General features: G+C 40.3%; 1 protein-coding gene across 1 annotated transcript in view; it reads left to right on the plus strand.

Annotated features, from left to right (window-relative positions):
- Window positions 1-9,692, plus strand: part of LOC104468889 (neural-cadherin-like) — a gene marked incomplete at its 5' end in the record, with an annotated part of 38,392 nt that extends 28,700 nt beyond the window's left edge. The window contains 2 exons of the mRNA XM_010083169.1: window positions 6,315-6,379; window positions 9,279-9,692. Of these exons, the coding sequence (XP_010081471.1) occupies window positions 6,315-6,379; window positions 9,279-9,692 (479 nt within the window). The remainder of the gene's footprint in view (window positions 1-6,314; window positions 6,380-9,278) is intronic.
- Between the last annotated feature and the right edge of the window lie 6,345 nt (window positions 9,693-16,037).

Genomic DNA, 16,037 nt, shown 5'->3' on the forward strand with positions numbered 1-16,037 from the left:
AAAGAGATTGTGATTGACCCCAGCAGCTTAGTCCTTGGAAACACCTACCCATTCAATCAAAACAAGAGCTTTCAAGGTGAGGAATTCTTGATCTCACTGTTTGGAATATGGATGTGTAACAATGAGGGTTTATTGGTACTACATGGGCATATTGGGAGAAGCTTTCTTGTTTATGCAGAGCCCAAAGTAAACAGATTTCTTGCATGACACTTTGCAAAAGGGACAAATAAACTGTTCTGACTAGGAAAAAGCTACAGCAGGAAATTGTGTGCAAATACTGTTAGCCACTGGACACGGACTGAAGGTGGTAACCTCTTCACATAACTGTATGTAGATTATTCGTAACTGGAGATCCACAAGCTTCTCCCAGGTGGACTGTGGATGGCTCATTGCATTAAATACGCAGAACTGGTTCATTGCATGGGTTATCCAGTTCGTTTGGCAGCTGTCCGTCCCAACAAAATACAACTGTCCCTATGCTGAAGGGAATATTTCCATTTTATGTGTGTGTTGCATAGCACAGAACAAACTCTGGTTTCTTACCTTTACGCACTACCTTTTTATTATGGGATTTTACAGTCACTTAGTTGAAGCACTAACTAAAATTAGAAATGTTTTACTGAGTTAAAGCTAACAATTTAATTTTTTAGCAGCTTAGTGGACAAAGTCATGATGCCTGCTAAAAAAACAAATCAGTTTTCAGCCTAAAAATTGAATAGTTACACAAAGGAGAAGTCTAGAGAAGCGTAAGGTTAAGATACCCATAACAGCTTTTCACTCTGTCCTCAGTTGGCAGCTCACCCTTCACCTAAAATCACAGTATAAGTAATCCACGGTTATGGAGCACATCTTTTATATTGACAAGGAAGACACACACCATTACTTGGCTAAATGCACCGGGTATCTGTCTGTCACCTCTCTCTCCTGTGCCGTTCACCTCTTTAACTAAATACTAGTAAATCCATTTGAAACAAGGGGGTCACGTTTTCACCAGATAAAAGTATTAGAGTGAGTAACACAAAAGTGCAGGGAGAAAATGTATAAAATGTATATGCATTAAATAAAATAACAATTTACAACGTAAGTGTATCATGAATTATTTAGAAAAATATTTTTTTCTATTGTTTCACTAGAAGTATTCCAGTAACTAAAGTTTATCCTGAGAACTAGGGACCATATGTTGAATTTTTATTTATGGGAGTAATAGTATTTGTTTTTAAGTAAACAGATTAAAAACGTCAAATGGTTACATGAAGATGATTTTAATTAGGACAATTAATGTTGCTGTTAACCAGCTGAAACTTTAAGGGCTTTGAAGTTATAAAATGTACTTAATTATAAAATGTACTTAAAGGTATATGCTTTTATGCTGAGGCATCTCGTGCATGTGAAATTCATGCCACACATCTTCAGTCCAAGATTTCTATCTGCGACCCGAGGCTGTTTGACCATTACTTGTGGTTTGCTCTTCTATAAAGTTAAGCTGTAAACTACAATTATAAATCAACCAAACACAACTTACAGCTGGTACACATTGAAGTGTATAACAGCTTTTCCACAAATGACAGATTTTCCACAATATTTGGACTTTTCTATTGAAAGCATAGTAAAGGGGTACGTGTTCTGCTGTCTTGAACATAAGCAGATAGGAGCCTGCTGCAGCACTTGCTTCTTGTGGAAAACCCTGGGAATCTTGACTAAAACATTAACAAATTCGGTCAAAGAATGGAGAAGAATGCTATGAAAGTTTAGGTAAATTCAGTCCTAGATTTAAACTTTGGTAGCCTGGGTCCTTTGTTAAATATCCCCCTCTACTCTGCCCTGGTGAGACCGCATCTGGAATATTGTGTCCAGTTCTGGGCCCCTCAGTTCAAGAGGGACAGAGAACTGCTGGAGAGAGTCCAGCGCAGAGCCACAAAGATGATGAAGGGAATGGAGCATCTCCCTTATGAGGAAAGGCTGAGGGAGCTGGGTCTCTTTAGCCTGGAAAAGAGGAGACTGAGGGGTGACCTAATCAATGTTTATAAATACGTGAAGGGTGAGTGTCAGGAGGATGGAGCCAGGCTCTTCTCTGTGACATCTAGTGATAGGACAAGGGGCAATGGGTTCAAGCTGGAACATAGGAGGTTCCGCTTGAGTATGAGGAAAAACTTCTTCACAGTGAGGGTGACAGAGCACTGGAACAGGCTGCCCAGAGAGGTTGTGGAGTCTCCTTCTCTGGAGACATTCAAAGCCCGCCTGGATGCGTTCCTGTGTGATCTGATCTAGGTGTCCTGCTCCGGCAGGGGGATTGGACTGGATGATCTTTCAAGGTCCCTTCCAATCTCTAACGTTCTGTGATTCTGTGATATAAACTGACAAATCTTACAGCTGCTTCCAAATCATTCTTGCTGAATGGCTTTTTAAAACAGTCTCTTTGTGTCTTGCCTCAGGATGTATGAAGGATGTCAGATTTAATAACTACAGAATCCCTCTGGATACTGACGGGAAGGAGCTCGTGTCAGTATTAAGTGCCCAAGGCGTCAAAGAAGGCTGTTCTTCAGAGGCTTGTAGGAGTAACCCTTGTAACCAGGAATTCATTTGTATTGATTTGTGGATGATGCATGAATGCAGGTAACTGGTGGAAATCAAAGCTCAGTCCTCTCCAGATTCAGCTGGGAAAGGGTGGATGCTGAAGAAGTGTGCAACTTGAAGGCTGCCACTGGCAATCCCATCAGATTGGTTGACCCACAGTGAAACACTAAGCTAGATGCCTGCATAGCCATCAGGTTACTCAGAGAACACTGTCCTTTCAGGTCCTACCCTTAGCTGATGTAAATTAGTGTATCTCCGTTGATTTTGTAACAATGTGGTCTGCCTGTTTTAACTGAAAATGTTTAAATAGCAAATGCAGAATGGTTGTAAACCATGAAAACCAGGAAAAGAGGGTATGTTAGCTCGAGTGGAGTGGAACACTCGCATGGCTAGCTGTGCCATCTAGATGTGCTTTCTTTGGTTAGTGTCCGGCTGCTTATACTGGCTTAAGCTGTGACCTGTGTTCCCTTACAGGGATGTGAAATCAAAACACCGCACCGTTAAACTCAGAGTTCTGGTATGTGGCTGGGGCTGAGGCTAGGACAACACTAATGCAAGTTAGTTGTGCTGGGAAAGCGTACACTTTAACCACTGCTGACTGCCACTGTCCACACACATGGAGTTTTCTAGGGAAGTATTTTTTCTGGAAATTCACCGCGATGGAAACACAAAGAACACGGTGTAGCTTGCTCTGCCTGGACAAAACTGCAGACCCTAATCCAGCCAGTTTTGTTTTCACATGGGTAATCTTGCACAAGCCAGTGGATCTACCCGAGTTCTGGAAGCCCCAGATGTAAAGGTTTAAAGTTGTGGAGCTCGTTGTTGTATGACTGCTTTAGAAAAGACTACAGTCCTGTCATTATTCTAAGTAATTACTTCTAGTAGCTACTTCAGAAACTGTGTATAGCATGTCACCAAAGACTGTTTTAAAGTATTAAATGCTGTCTTTCATGCCTACTTTTCTCAAAGTTTAATGGTTTAATTTTACCTTTGTCTTTTCAGTTGTCCCCCGGGACAGATGATCGTGGAGAATGCCACTGGCAGAGGGTGTGCCCACACTGCCTGTGCTAAAAGGCCCTGCAACCATGGTACCTGCGTCTCGCACTCACCAACCAAGTTCCAGTGTCACTGCCATGATGGCTATACTGGACCAAACTGTGAAATCACACTGGCGATCTTTCACAAGGATACAGGCCTGAGCTTTAGTTCCATGTTTGCCATCTGCATTTGCTTTTTGGCGCTGTTAGGTAGTTATGGCAACTACATCTTGTATTACCTTTGGTGAACTCATTTACCCATTGTGTCCTGAATAGTCGTCATCTCATCCTCCTGCTGAATGGAGACTGGACTCTGCCTTCATTTCTTTGCCATGGTCTCAGATCCATCAGTAACTTATTTTTCATCCCTGTGTGCGTATATTGCTAAGTGGATCAACATTTGTGAGCTATGGAAAGTCTTTGCAGTTTTGTTTTCTGCACATTTTCACTTCATTGCTAAGGAACTGTTAAGATGCATAATTGGAAGCAAATTCAATTGAACAGCAAGAGTGGAAATTTCTACCAGCTAGCATTATGTAAAATACTACTGAGCATGAAACAGATTTTTCAGTCTAGGAGAAATACACTGTCTCATAGGAAAACACTTGGTCAGACAGGAGCAGTCTCTTGCATCTTACCAGTTGTGTCACAACTCCTAACATCTGCTTTTGGCTTCCTCAGCCATTTTCAGGCTTAGGCATTGGGTCTCAAAAAGAAAAGGAAAGACAAAGAAGGATCTCACTTGTGAGCAAGGATCACATCTTTGAGTCCTTCTTGTTTATTTAAATTTCTTGAAAGTTTGCCTGAGTAAGGACATAAGATCTTTCTCATGGTTTGCAGTGTTAATTAAATTTCATTCAGAAGTCATGGTAAGAATATGAAAATGTACCGTGGACTATTGTGGATCCATCTGTGTAGCTACCTGAAATACTGTCATTTTCCCCAACTCTGCCAGATGCCATGTTTGCCGTGCAAATATGAACAGCAGATAAGGTGGGAAGCTAACTGGTTTCACAGCTTTTGGCATCCCAGTCAGTTGAAGTTGATCAGAGATTATGTTAAAGGATTTTGCTGTGTCAGAGCAGTTTTATTGTGAGCTGACTTTGTGTTGCTGCCTGTACTTGACTGAACTTGACTGAAAAAAACATCTTTTACCTAATGATCCTGCTAATCTTTCAGGTCTAAATTATGAGTTAGAAACAGTTGGTTTTAAGTGGTGTGCATTGCTGTAAAACTTTTAGTAGCTGTGGTTAACCATGGTATTATCACACAACTGTAACTTTTGTTAGGAGAATATTTTTTAAAAAAATTCCTTGTTCCCAAGATTTCAGATACCCTTTCTCTTACACAACTTCCAGAAAGTGGTAAAGCGCTTAAAAGTGATTAATTCGTGCAACTTTAATTATAAATGTATAGGTTTCCAGCAGATTAGAAAAGCTGCTTTTCTGACATCTGGTTACATCTTTCCAATTCAAATACAGAACTGTGTTGTAAGCAAATCAATACCAGGGTGGCTTCATGTTGGTTCAATATCACACAAACCTTCCCCACCCCTCCCTGCCAGGAGGAGATGACCGCTCCTTTTGTTCTGTTAAAGTCACAGTGATACCTCGTGGTCCCAGTAAAACAGGAGAGATGTAGAACATTAAAAGACTTCCTGAGCATCTGAGAATCAGCTCAGCTAAAAAGTGACTGCCAAAATTACCACGTGGGTGAAGGTCTGTGTGACACATGTTAATTGGGGGGTGCAGGGAGGAAGAGGTAAGTCTCAGACGCATCAGTTGGCAGGGTGCAGCTGCACAGCACGGTGCCGCACAGACCTCCACGTACACCAGTTTCAGACCCTGGGTCATCTAGATGTGCTCCACAGAACCGCACTCTGCCTGCAGATATTCTGTAAGCGATTCTAGTCTTGTTAATTCACAGCTTCGTTTATGGTATCCAATGGTTTGAGGTCTCACTATGAGCTTTTATCAATTTTTACAGAGTTGGTAACACAGTGGTACAGAAGTTTCTATTTACATAATGTTCAGTATCTGATGTCGAAGCTTTACTGTCAGTGCGTAAAATGCACCTGAGCATTTAAGAAAAACGTTTAAATTCATGGATGCTAAGGCAAAATGTGCCTGATTTTTTTTCTAGTGAAATATATAAAAGTCATTTCCTCTTTTGTCTCATGTCTTCTGCTTCATTTCTGTGTATCTGTTACTGTCAACACATTGTTACTTAAGTGCTATTCCTTTATATACATTTTCTCTCATAAACTTGAACACAAAGCATTAAATGGGTAGGTCTTTGAACACCACTTGGGTCATTCAGTTCTTTGGTTGGTTATGCTTATAACAACTGCAAAGTTGTACTTTAAAGGGTATTTTAAAATGCTCTTTAAAGGCCTTTTCCTCTCTCTTTGTTCACTTGTAACTACCCTGAGGAGCACAAAAATCAAACGTTTGCTGAGAAGCACAAACCTGCAGCCGTGCTGGCTCTGGCTGCGGAGCAGTGCTGCAGGACTCTGGAGCGGCTGCTGCCTGAGCCACCCGGCAGCACTGCTGTATGTACGTGTTTTATTTGGTGCTGAATGATGTTCTGTTCTGCTCGTGTGTGTTTACACAGCTCTGCTCAGTGCTGTATTCTTGTGGGCTCACTGGAAGAGTCACAGCGGTCTGGACGGAGGAGTTTACCATGTACCTGCGCATCATGAAGATTTGGAGGACATCAGAGAAAATATCCTCAACTACAATGAAGAAGGAGGTGGGGAACAAGACCAAGTAAGGATCATTGTGTTACGCTACAATTAAGAGGGGACGGGCGGCTCACCATGCTAATGAAAGTGTATTTTATGTTTTTCCTTTGTAACTGAGGACCTTAGTCTTTGCTCTGCTGATTCATTACTGCAACCGGCAGATGAATTATTTGCAAGGGTGTGTACACAAGGGCACATGTTTCTTAAGTGGAGATAAGTGCCTATCAATTTTTAATTTGTCTTAAAGCAAGTGATCCTATGTGCATATTTAAAAACGCCTGTAGAGCGAGGTTAGCAGTAAAGAACTAGCAGTTGCTGGTTGGGTTTCATTGCTCAGGAGATGCTGAGGTTTTCCGTTGCAATTACTGCTGTAGCACTGAGGGCTTGGAAGAGCCTGACGTGAACTGTTCTTTAGGGACAGTCTCTTTCTGGAGACTGTTCATAACAGTAGTTATTCTGACATGAGTTGGTAAGAAACTGAGGAACTACATCTGCGCCTCGTAAGCCCTGAAGCACTTGGCAGTTGTGGAAGAACCTGTCTGCATTTTTCTGTTTTGGAGAGAAACACACTAGTGAACACGAGCTGAGTTTATACTTACAGCAATCCGGATTATACCCAAACCAGATAATATTAACATTTCTGCTAGGTGTTGTAAGGATTTCTACATGTCAGTTTAAGGCAGAACTTTGAAAGAGAACTGCAGATGTTCTAGAAGAGAACATTAAATAGATTATTTGCTGACCCATTGACGTGGAACTTCATTGCTGCCTTTGAAACTGTTAATTTAATGGATTCAAAAGGTGGTAGTAATAGTCAGGGCACTAATGTGATGGATCAAAAAAAGCCCATGATTTAAAAAAATATTAAATGTGACCTGTCCCAAAATTCCAAATATCTTCAAGAATTTTTAGTTATAAAAATATAGAGAGTGGTTTACAAAGCCATCTGAGAAAATATTCTTACTTCTAGAGTATCCTTAATTTCTTGATGAATTAGTGTGAACATAATAAATACAGGGATATTTTCTGCGTGATAACATAGACAGCACAAATCCTGTTTTCCGTAATAAGATTAACTTCCTCTGCAATACTTTGCAATTTTACACCCAGAAGTTCTATAGATTGAGGAAATCCGCAGTTATTCTATAACATGTTTAATTACTTTTGGAGAGTTCTTAAAATACATTTATTTTAAGCAGTGGAAGCAAATTAGTGACTTGACAATCTTTATCTGAGGCTACTGCTCTGTCTTGAAGAAATGCTGCTTGGAGTGAGGGCTCTAGGGGTTCTGTGTGCTCTTCCCGAGCTATTGAAATTTCACAGTTGCTGGGATTGCAGCTGAAACTTCCCAGTATCTTTTTAAATACCTAATTGTTTGTCTAGATGTAAAGAAACAAGATAGAATACATTTAAGGTATTGTAATTCTGGCTAATATTATCTTAACAAAAGGATCACAAGGGTGCTTGGACAAGAGTTTTGTCTTTGCAATGTCAGCGGAGGGTAGGACTCTGGGGCCAAGAGGCTGTCTTACTGAGGAACTTCTGCATCTGAAACAAATAAAACCATCCCTCAGAGAAATGAGGAGTTCATAAAAATTGTAGTAGATTAGTGTGCTGTTGAGTATATGCTTAATGCAACTGAACACCAGATATTGTGAAAAGCCAGCTTTGATCCTTCAGTCTGTATTTGGACAAACTCCCATTTAAATGTGGTACAACTGAAAGTCACCGTGTTTTATTGATCACACTTGAGCCGTGCTATTCTAAATGCTCCCAGTGGGATCACGCTGTAGCTGACACTTAGAGCATGCTCAGGATAGGCATCTGCACTGTAGGTCTGACATTGTTCCTCACTAACAGTATTTAGGCTCTGGATAAATGGAAATAACGCCTCAGTCCTGTCCCAAGCCGTGGCCTGGCCACTTACCTCGCTTCTTGACTGCAGGTGGGTTTTTTCTGGAAGCAGTTCTCTGTCTCTGATTGAGATTCAGCAAAGGCTCACCAAGATCACGTAGGATAATCTCTTATGAAATGGTTCTGTGCAATTCAGCATGTGAGAGAATAAATGTAATCTTTGTCGAGTGCTGATTCGACAGCTCTGGCGTTGATGGCCACTGCTCAGATGAACAGCCCGGGCAATATAAGTAATTACTTGTTCAGTGAATTCTCTCTCACACAGCCTGTCAGCATTCTTTTTTTGCCTGGAAGTAAGTCCAGAGACACAACCTTTGCATGGTAGGAAGGTGAATTATGCTCTAGGACAAGACTTCTTTCAGCTGGCAGAAAGATTCTGAGAAGTTAATGCAATTAACGTGTACGGTACCAGTAGCTTTGGCAACAGAGCTGCACTTCAGGAACTGTGGCACAATTATCAGACAGCATTAACTGCTTCTTCAGTAGAAGGGAACTTTATTTTTTGTAATAGGTCGTTATTTGGCTTTTACAATCATGCCCCTTCCATATAACATAACTAGCAATTATTCCACGGATTGATAAAATTTTAACAGATATCCCAGTAGAACTACTAATGCAGAAGTTTAACGTGCTATTTGTGAATATCCTTTCTTGCTGGACCCAGTATCAGTGTTTAATGGTGATAAAATATTCATATCTGACCTTCAGAGCAAGATTTGGGGCATTTCCATTATTTTTAATTAACTTCTAATATGAAATTAGACTTGATTTTGAACCTGACTGTAGTAGTGCAGGCTGCACAGGGGTTCCTCGTGCATTCGCATCTGCTTGGTGGGTTTTGGCTCTCTTAGGTGCACTGTAGGTGGCAGAGCTGGTTGAACAAGCCAGTCCTTCGTGCGTTCACACCAAAGGGACTCCCTTGGGATTATTGCTTCTTTATTTCCACTAAAAAATGAAATTTTGGGACCTATAGAGAATATTAATTTAATGTGAATGGTTTCTCACTCCAGGATGGATACAACATGGCAGAACTGCAGGTGTCTATTCAATCCAGCCCAGCCTATTCCCTCTACAGGAAGAAAGGAAAACCAACAAAACTCAACAGTTTCTTTAGCGATGCGTCCCCAAGCATGCAGGAGCAGAGCAAACCATCAGTGACTGCAGAAGGGTTGTTTACCCGTGGAGACTTTGGCCAGTACTTGTCCGCTGTAGTCAGAGATGCTGACTGCCATCCCCAGGCTGTGCCCCAGGACGCGCTGCAGGTGTTCTGCACCGAAGGAGAAGGCTCCGTCGCCAGCAGCCTGAGTTCCCTGATCTCCTCGGTGCCGGATGAGAGTATGGTGTATGATGACATTAAAGAGTGGGGACCAAAGTTTGAGAAACTGAGCGAACTGTACTCACATACAGATGCAGAAGACCTGTAGATTACCGAGCCCACTAGGTGAAAGACAGTTTTTCAAGCTCTTGCTATGTACTATCCCCACTCCTCTTTTTTTTTTTTTTTCCTGTTATGAGAGGTGGTCAAATTCCCACCAGTGAGCCACAATTTGCATCTAACTGAAGAATTTAGTGGTAGGAGCTGATCTTGGGTCATGATCTTGGGTCATTCTAGCCACTTACATTTGGGAGTATAAACTTACTGGAAAGAATAAAGGGAGAACTTGGGATACTTAGTCACATACAGTGTTTAAGAAATAATTAGATTTTTTTCTTGTCACTAAGGTAATAAAGGACTCTTTGAGAGATCCTCTGTACATAATAAGCTCAAAGCATGCTGTGTATACTGTTTTCAGTAGGAGCTTTAGCAAGTTATTTTGAAAAAAAAAAAGCACATGGTCTTTTTTCTGGTGGAATTCAAGTCCATGTTGTATTATATCCATCTTGTTTCCCTGACTGAGCCTCAGTTACAGCCCCTGGTCACTGGACACAGCACAGATGGGAGTCTGTGGATCCAGGAAAACGAGTGAAGCAGCATGGACAGGGATCTTTAACTCTGGTTGTAACTTAATGAAATCCCTTTATGTTGTCATATAAATACAGAGACTGAATTTAGGCACAACACATCACATCAGGTGCTTGCAACTAAATACTTAATTAAAAGGCCAGGTTTTCTAAGACACTAGCCCCACAAGTCACTAGTTGGGAATTTCAGTAACAAACACCACAGTTCATAATCTTTCATTCCTCATGGGCTACTACACTGAGCCTAAACTAAGGACCAGCCTGAACCATGTAACTTGCATCTACAATCCTGTCCCTCATATTTTGCTAAACCTCCTTTCACAGAAGGATTTCAGGAACTAGGTTTGAGAGGCTGGAGATTGACCGTTTTAATAGAAGCTCTGACCAACTACAACTGTAGCCAAGTGATGCCTTGCCAGGAGGCACTGACTGGGGATACAGCTGCATTTTCAGTGAAGAAAACACCCAGCATCCCTTGGATGGTGTCAAAATATCTCAGAAGACTGAAGGTCTTTCCTGTACCCAGAACTTCACCCAGCACTGGGACTTTCAGAACTAAAATCCAGTGATAAACAAAACCCTGCCAGAAGTCTAATCATTCAAAGATGGTAATTTTCCAAGAATGATGAATGACAGCACAGAACAATACAGGCCTCCCTCAGATACTTTGTAGTAGAAAATCATGATCAACTGGGGACAGAGAAACACACGGAAAAACTAACAGCAGTTGCAGGGGGTGGAACATGATGCTCCAAATTATCACTCCCTTTTTCAGACTGTTTAATGTCCAGCTAGTATTCTGGAATTTTTTTTTTTTTAACTTGACAATATTTGGAAGAGAAAAGGCTCCATAACATTTTGATTTTCTTTTATTTTTAAATTGGGACCACTTGTAAATGGAGTAAAGTGCAGGAGGAACTCAATCTTATTTTGTGATGTTTCTTTACATATTATAATATGTAAATTATATATGATGTTCTCAGCTGATAATATGTCTTACATATATTTCTAAGATAATTTAATTTGTTTCATTAAAACAAAGCATAAAACAATGTATTGTAAAAGACATTAAAACTGCTTTGCTTACAGTTGCATCAGTAACTTGTTTTAGGAGGTCTGGCCTTTATTTTTATATATATACATATATATAAACAAATAGGTCAATGCAGTCTGCAGGCCAGATTCATTTGCACATTTCCCAAATGAGAACTGTTCATGCAGTATCTTGTTCTTGCGTTTGTGACACATGGTGGAAAGTCTTGAGCACACACTCAACTGGTGGTTACACACCGCAGATAACACGGCACTTTCATCTGGAAAAGCTAAATGCCATTTTTACCCATGCCTAATAATTTTGATTCCCAGATGGTACATGGTTATGGTTTTGTAATTTTCCCGATACATTTACCTCTGAGGAAACATAGGCTAAAATGTCTTGCGATGTTTACAGTCAGGTATGTCAGCTTCTGTATTTCATGGTCCTAGCGATCCCAAACAGGAGATGGAAAATGAAGTGACTACATATTATGCATAAAAATCTATCCCTTCCCAAACAGCAGTAATTTTGTCTGTATACCTTGTGTTCTTTCCATAATACGAATACCCTGTCATTTTTGGCTGGCTTTAATTTAATTTAGCCTGTAAGCTCCTTGGGGCAAGGCCTGTCTTTGCCTGTGAAGTGCCATGGCATATCTAAGGCACCATAAATAATACATAATCCTTCTGTATGTGATGTCTCTTGCATATACTTAAGGTTGACTGAAAGTTGTGCTACTGATAGGCTTCTTCCCTATTCTGGGATTTTAGGCACTGAGAAGAAGCCGTATGTTTTACAGAATACACGACATGAAACAAAAGGTCAGAAAACATTTTAAAACTGCTACAGGAGCTTGCGTAGACACAATCTCAGTAATCAGACCTACTCATCTACAGCCGTCATGCCCTATTAAAACCAACTTCTCCTTTTTCTAGGGATTACTAGTTAGTTCACGTAATTTATCTGTTTTAATTTGCATGCTGCTCTTTTAATTACTGTGCAATTTCTGAAATCATATCTTCACTTGTTCTGCATTTACACAGACACATGTAAATATTTCAGTACCTCTACAGAAAAGCTTATGACAGTATAGCGCTGACATCGCTCAAGAACAAGGACAGCTGGCTTGACAACAGGAAGCTTTGGGTGAGGGGGGAAGAAAAAAAAAAAATTAAAAAAATCATTGGGTCCCTAGGTAGTGGGATTTTCAGTAATCTGGTACTTCTTTAATCTTCTTCCACATTCTTTACAGACTTTAAATATGTAGTAAGAGCATTTTATTTAGTATAAAATATTTGTAAAGGTCTGAAGTTTGAATAATCATGTGGATATTAGTATTTAATCTGTCTGCCTGTCAACTGCATTAATCTTTGTGGTTTTTCCCTTTTAAAACAACATTCCAAGTCTGTAACATGTAGCCAAGCCATACGAAAGCTGATTGTCCTGAGGTCTGACCTACTGGCTAGTACCAGCAGGCTTAGAAGGGAAACCGTGGCTGTAGAAACAGCAGGATTAGGAGAGAAGAATAAAGTTGAGCATTTTCTTAATTATGTTAAAATGCTAAAAACCATGGTCACGTCCTGGGGCTTTAAATAAATACCTTGCACCATGCTACTGGTAACTGTTGATGAACAGTTTTGAGAAGCCTGGTTCTCTGGAACCCAGAATGCCCTCTATACAAGTGTATCATATTATGATCACATTCCATTAATTAATCTTATAGAAGTCCTGTCTGTACCTAATTAACATCAGTGACAACATTCCCAAAAAACTCATGAGTAGTACTACGGGTTAAGATTTGACTGCACTGAGGCACCACAAATGCGAAGACATGCTGGACACTCATGTGCGTGGCTCCGCACATTCTCCTCCCTCCTGCCACAAGAACGCCCAGATGTTTAAAACTTTACCTGTATTGGGACATCCTAATTCAAATAAAGCACTTGATACATGTAATTTTTCTCTCGCAAAGAATGCATGTTGCTTTTAGTAAGAATACTAAAGCTTGAGCTACAATGCAGAAAACAAGCAGATCCCTATCAGTCAAAGCAAATTATATTTACTCAGACGGAGTAACTGCCTCAGCCTACTGACCTTACTGAAGGGGTGTACGGGGTGATGATGGGTAAAACCACGGCTGATACACCTTTAACTTGTAACAGAGAAAGGAAGTCCAGCAAGCTGTTAAAACAAAAAGATGATTCAAAAAAAAGTCAGTGATACGTGCAATAAGCAAACAACCTTGAGAGGAGTCAAAACTTCCTGGGGAAAACTACTTTGCTTTCCTCCATATGGACTGAAACAAAGCTGATCCCTACCTGTACCTTTCTCAATGCATCCCAACATGAAAACAACCAAAAAAGATATTTTTTTTTCAAATTACACAATTTATTTAGTATACGAGGGTCATTATGTCTCTTTACAACAACATATAAAATAACTGTGTTAGATCTCGCTGGCAGAACACAGAAACAAGAAATGAAAATACACTTATGGATCTCTGGGCTTTTCTCCCCTAAAAAACACTCTGGCTACTTGGAAACATTTTGCCTCTGTGATCTAAGAAAAGCCACTCACACCACAATTCCCCTGATAACACCCAGCTTAACTGTCTTCAGGGACAACAGGTAACACACACAAGAAGTCACAACGGTGCCATTCCCACTGCTAGTTACCGGTAAGATTTCGGTAAACGCATTGCCCCGAGGGTGAAACGTGATGTCAGCCACTCAGAAATAAGGTGCATCAGGATAACGTAGGTCAGGAAGAGGTAAAGTTATTTTTTAAAAATTTTTAAAAAATTTGCCCATTTTTAATGCAGTGACTATAGACCACAGCAAGACATGGGAAGCAAAGAAAATAATTATCAAACAACTCAAACACCACCTACCTCCCTAGGAGTCTCAGGCTCTCACAGCCCACCTCCGGGAGCTGGAGCCCTCTCACAGCAGCCCCCCTGCCCAGCCCTCCCCAGCATGCTCTGCTGCGGGCCAGCCTTGAAATCAGGGACAGAGCAGCACCTGCTCTTCTCTCCCTGTGCTGTGCTGATGTGGGTGCTGCTTTCCTCTGAGCTGGTAAGTGGTTTTGCTCTTAGCGTTTTCTATTTTACAGAGATTGGTTTCCTGAACCCTGTGCTATGTAGTCAAATACACTGTTCCCTTTAGCATTGAATTTTTTTGATACAGGAACTGTTGGAATTGTTTAAAACTGTCACAAGCTACCCAGGCTTTAAAGACTGTGAATTGCAAGAGTTAAGCAATCTCCAAAATACTTTGTATCCATGACTTCAAATTTCTGGTGTGCTGCTTTGAGGATGTTTGTGTTGCAAGAAGAACCTGTGTTACTGTGGCGACTCTGGATCATGGCAGCCACTGGTTTTCATGCTTTCCCGAGATGGACCCTAGATGGGCCCTAGGTTGCTTAAAAAAAACAACCAAACACAAACCAAAAAGATTTGCACTTGGTAGTTTCTACAAAAAGGTTAAATTTCTCTTTTGGCAATATCAGAGACTGTGTTTTTGAAAAAAGTCTTATTTAAAAATAACTCCTGCTACAGTCAGGACCAGTCTCAGCTGCCACCTACACGTAAATTCTGAAAATGACAGGGCACCATTGGATCTTGGAACCTCTCCTTTCAATCAGAGGAAAGTTACTGCACGTTTAAAGAAAGATACAACCACATTTTAAAATAAGACAATAGAGCCTAGCCATACTTTACCTTACGTGTGCTTGCTTTCAATTACTGTAAGGCACTCATAGAGGAATTCACTGACCCGTGCTCTCAGCGAGAACAGGCATGCATCATTACGGGCCTAATTAAAGTTTTAATACTGATTAAAATGTTTGATTATTGTATTACCTTAAACTGCAGTGGGCTCCCACCTTATTAAGGGATACAGGCTGGAAATTACTCCCGAGTTTCAGCTGCTCAGTTTAACAACCCAGCTGCTGTCAATGTTTGATTGAAATGCAGTCGGATTAAAGCGCCCTTTCCTTTGTGTTAGCATGAAAGTGCAGGAAGATGTTGAACATTGTTTAATGAGTATTTAGTGAATATAAAATTGTTTCAGCAAGTGACATAACCATCTCCGTCTCTTAAGTAATTTGCCTTAGTACAGCTGAAAAGGGAAAACACTTAAATCATTTGGAATTGGAGCGCAGCTCAGTTGTGAAAGCTAATCTCATTACACATCTTGATTAAATTAAATGTGGAGTTTGATATCAGTAGCACTTTAAGTTTCCCATCATTAGATATTAATTGCAGCGGTAATTATTGTAACTGAGCTATTTGCACAGGCCACAAACACTCTTATAGGTGTTCAGATGTTATTTCAGCATTGGCCTAGAGGCACTTGATTCTTACAATTCTGTTTTTCATAAGAAACAAATGATCCCAGTGGATGTCTAATTAAAGCTGGAGAGTACTGTTAGACTTTCAATCAGGTTTATTCTCTAATTTCAGTATAAAACCCAAGGAGCACTAAACCACAGTAAAAGTCATGTGTTATCTACACAGCATTTAGGAAGTCAATACAATTCACAAAGTTCTAGCCAGTAAAAAGACAAAAGGTACAAACAAATCACAAAATTCTCAGGATTGAGGCCCATCTTCACTTCGTCTTCCAAGTCAATTTAAAATAACTGTAGTCTATTTTTTTAGGATAAATAGCAAAGACACAACGATTTTGTGCTAAAATATATTGTTTTGTGTCAGAAATCATGGAAAGCAAGGCTCTGATACCTGAACATATTTTAAATACTCAAGTTTCCT

The sequence above is a fragment of the Pterocles gutturalis genome, unplaced genomic scaffold, assembly GCF_000699245.1.
Source record: "Pterocles gutturalis isolate BGI_N339 unplaced genomic scaffold, ASM69924v1 scaffold23260, whole genome shotgun sequence".
NCBI classification, from domain to species: Eukaryota; Metazoa; Chordata; class Aves; order Pterocliformes; family Pteroclidae; genus Pterocles; species Pterocles gutturalis.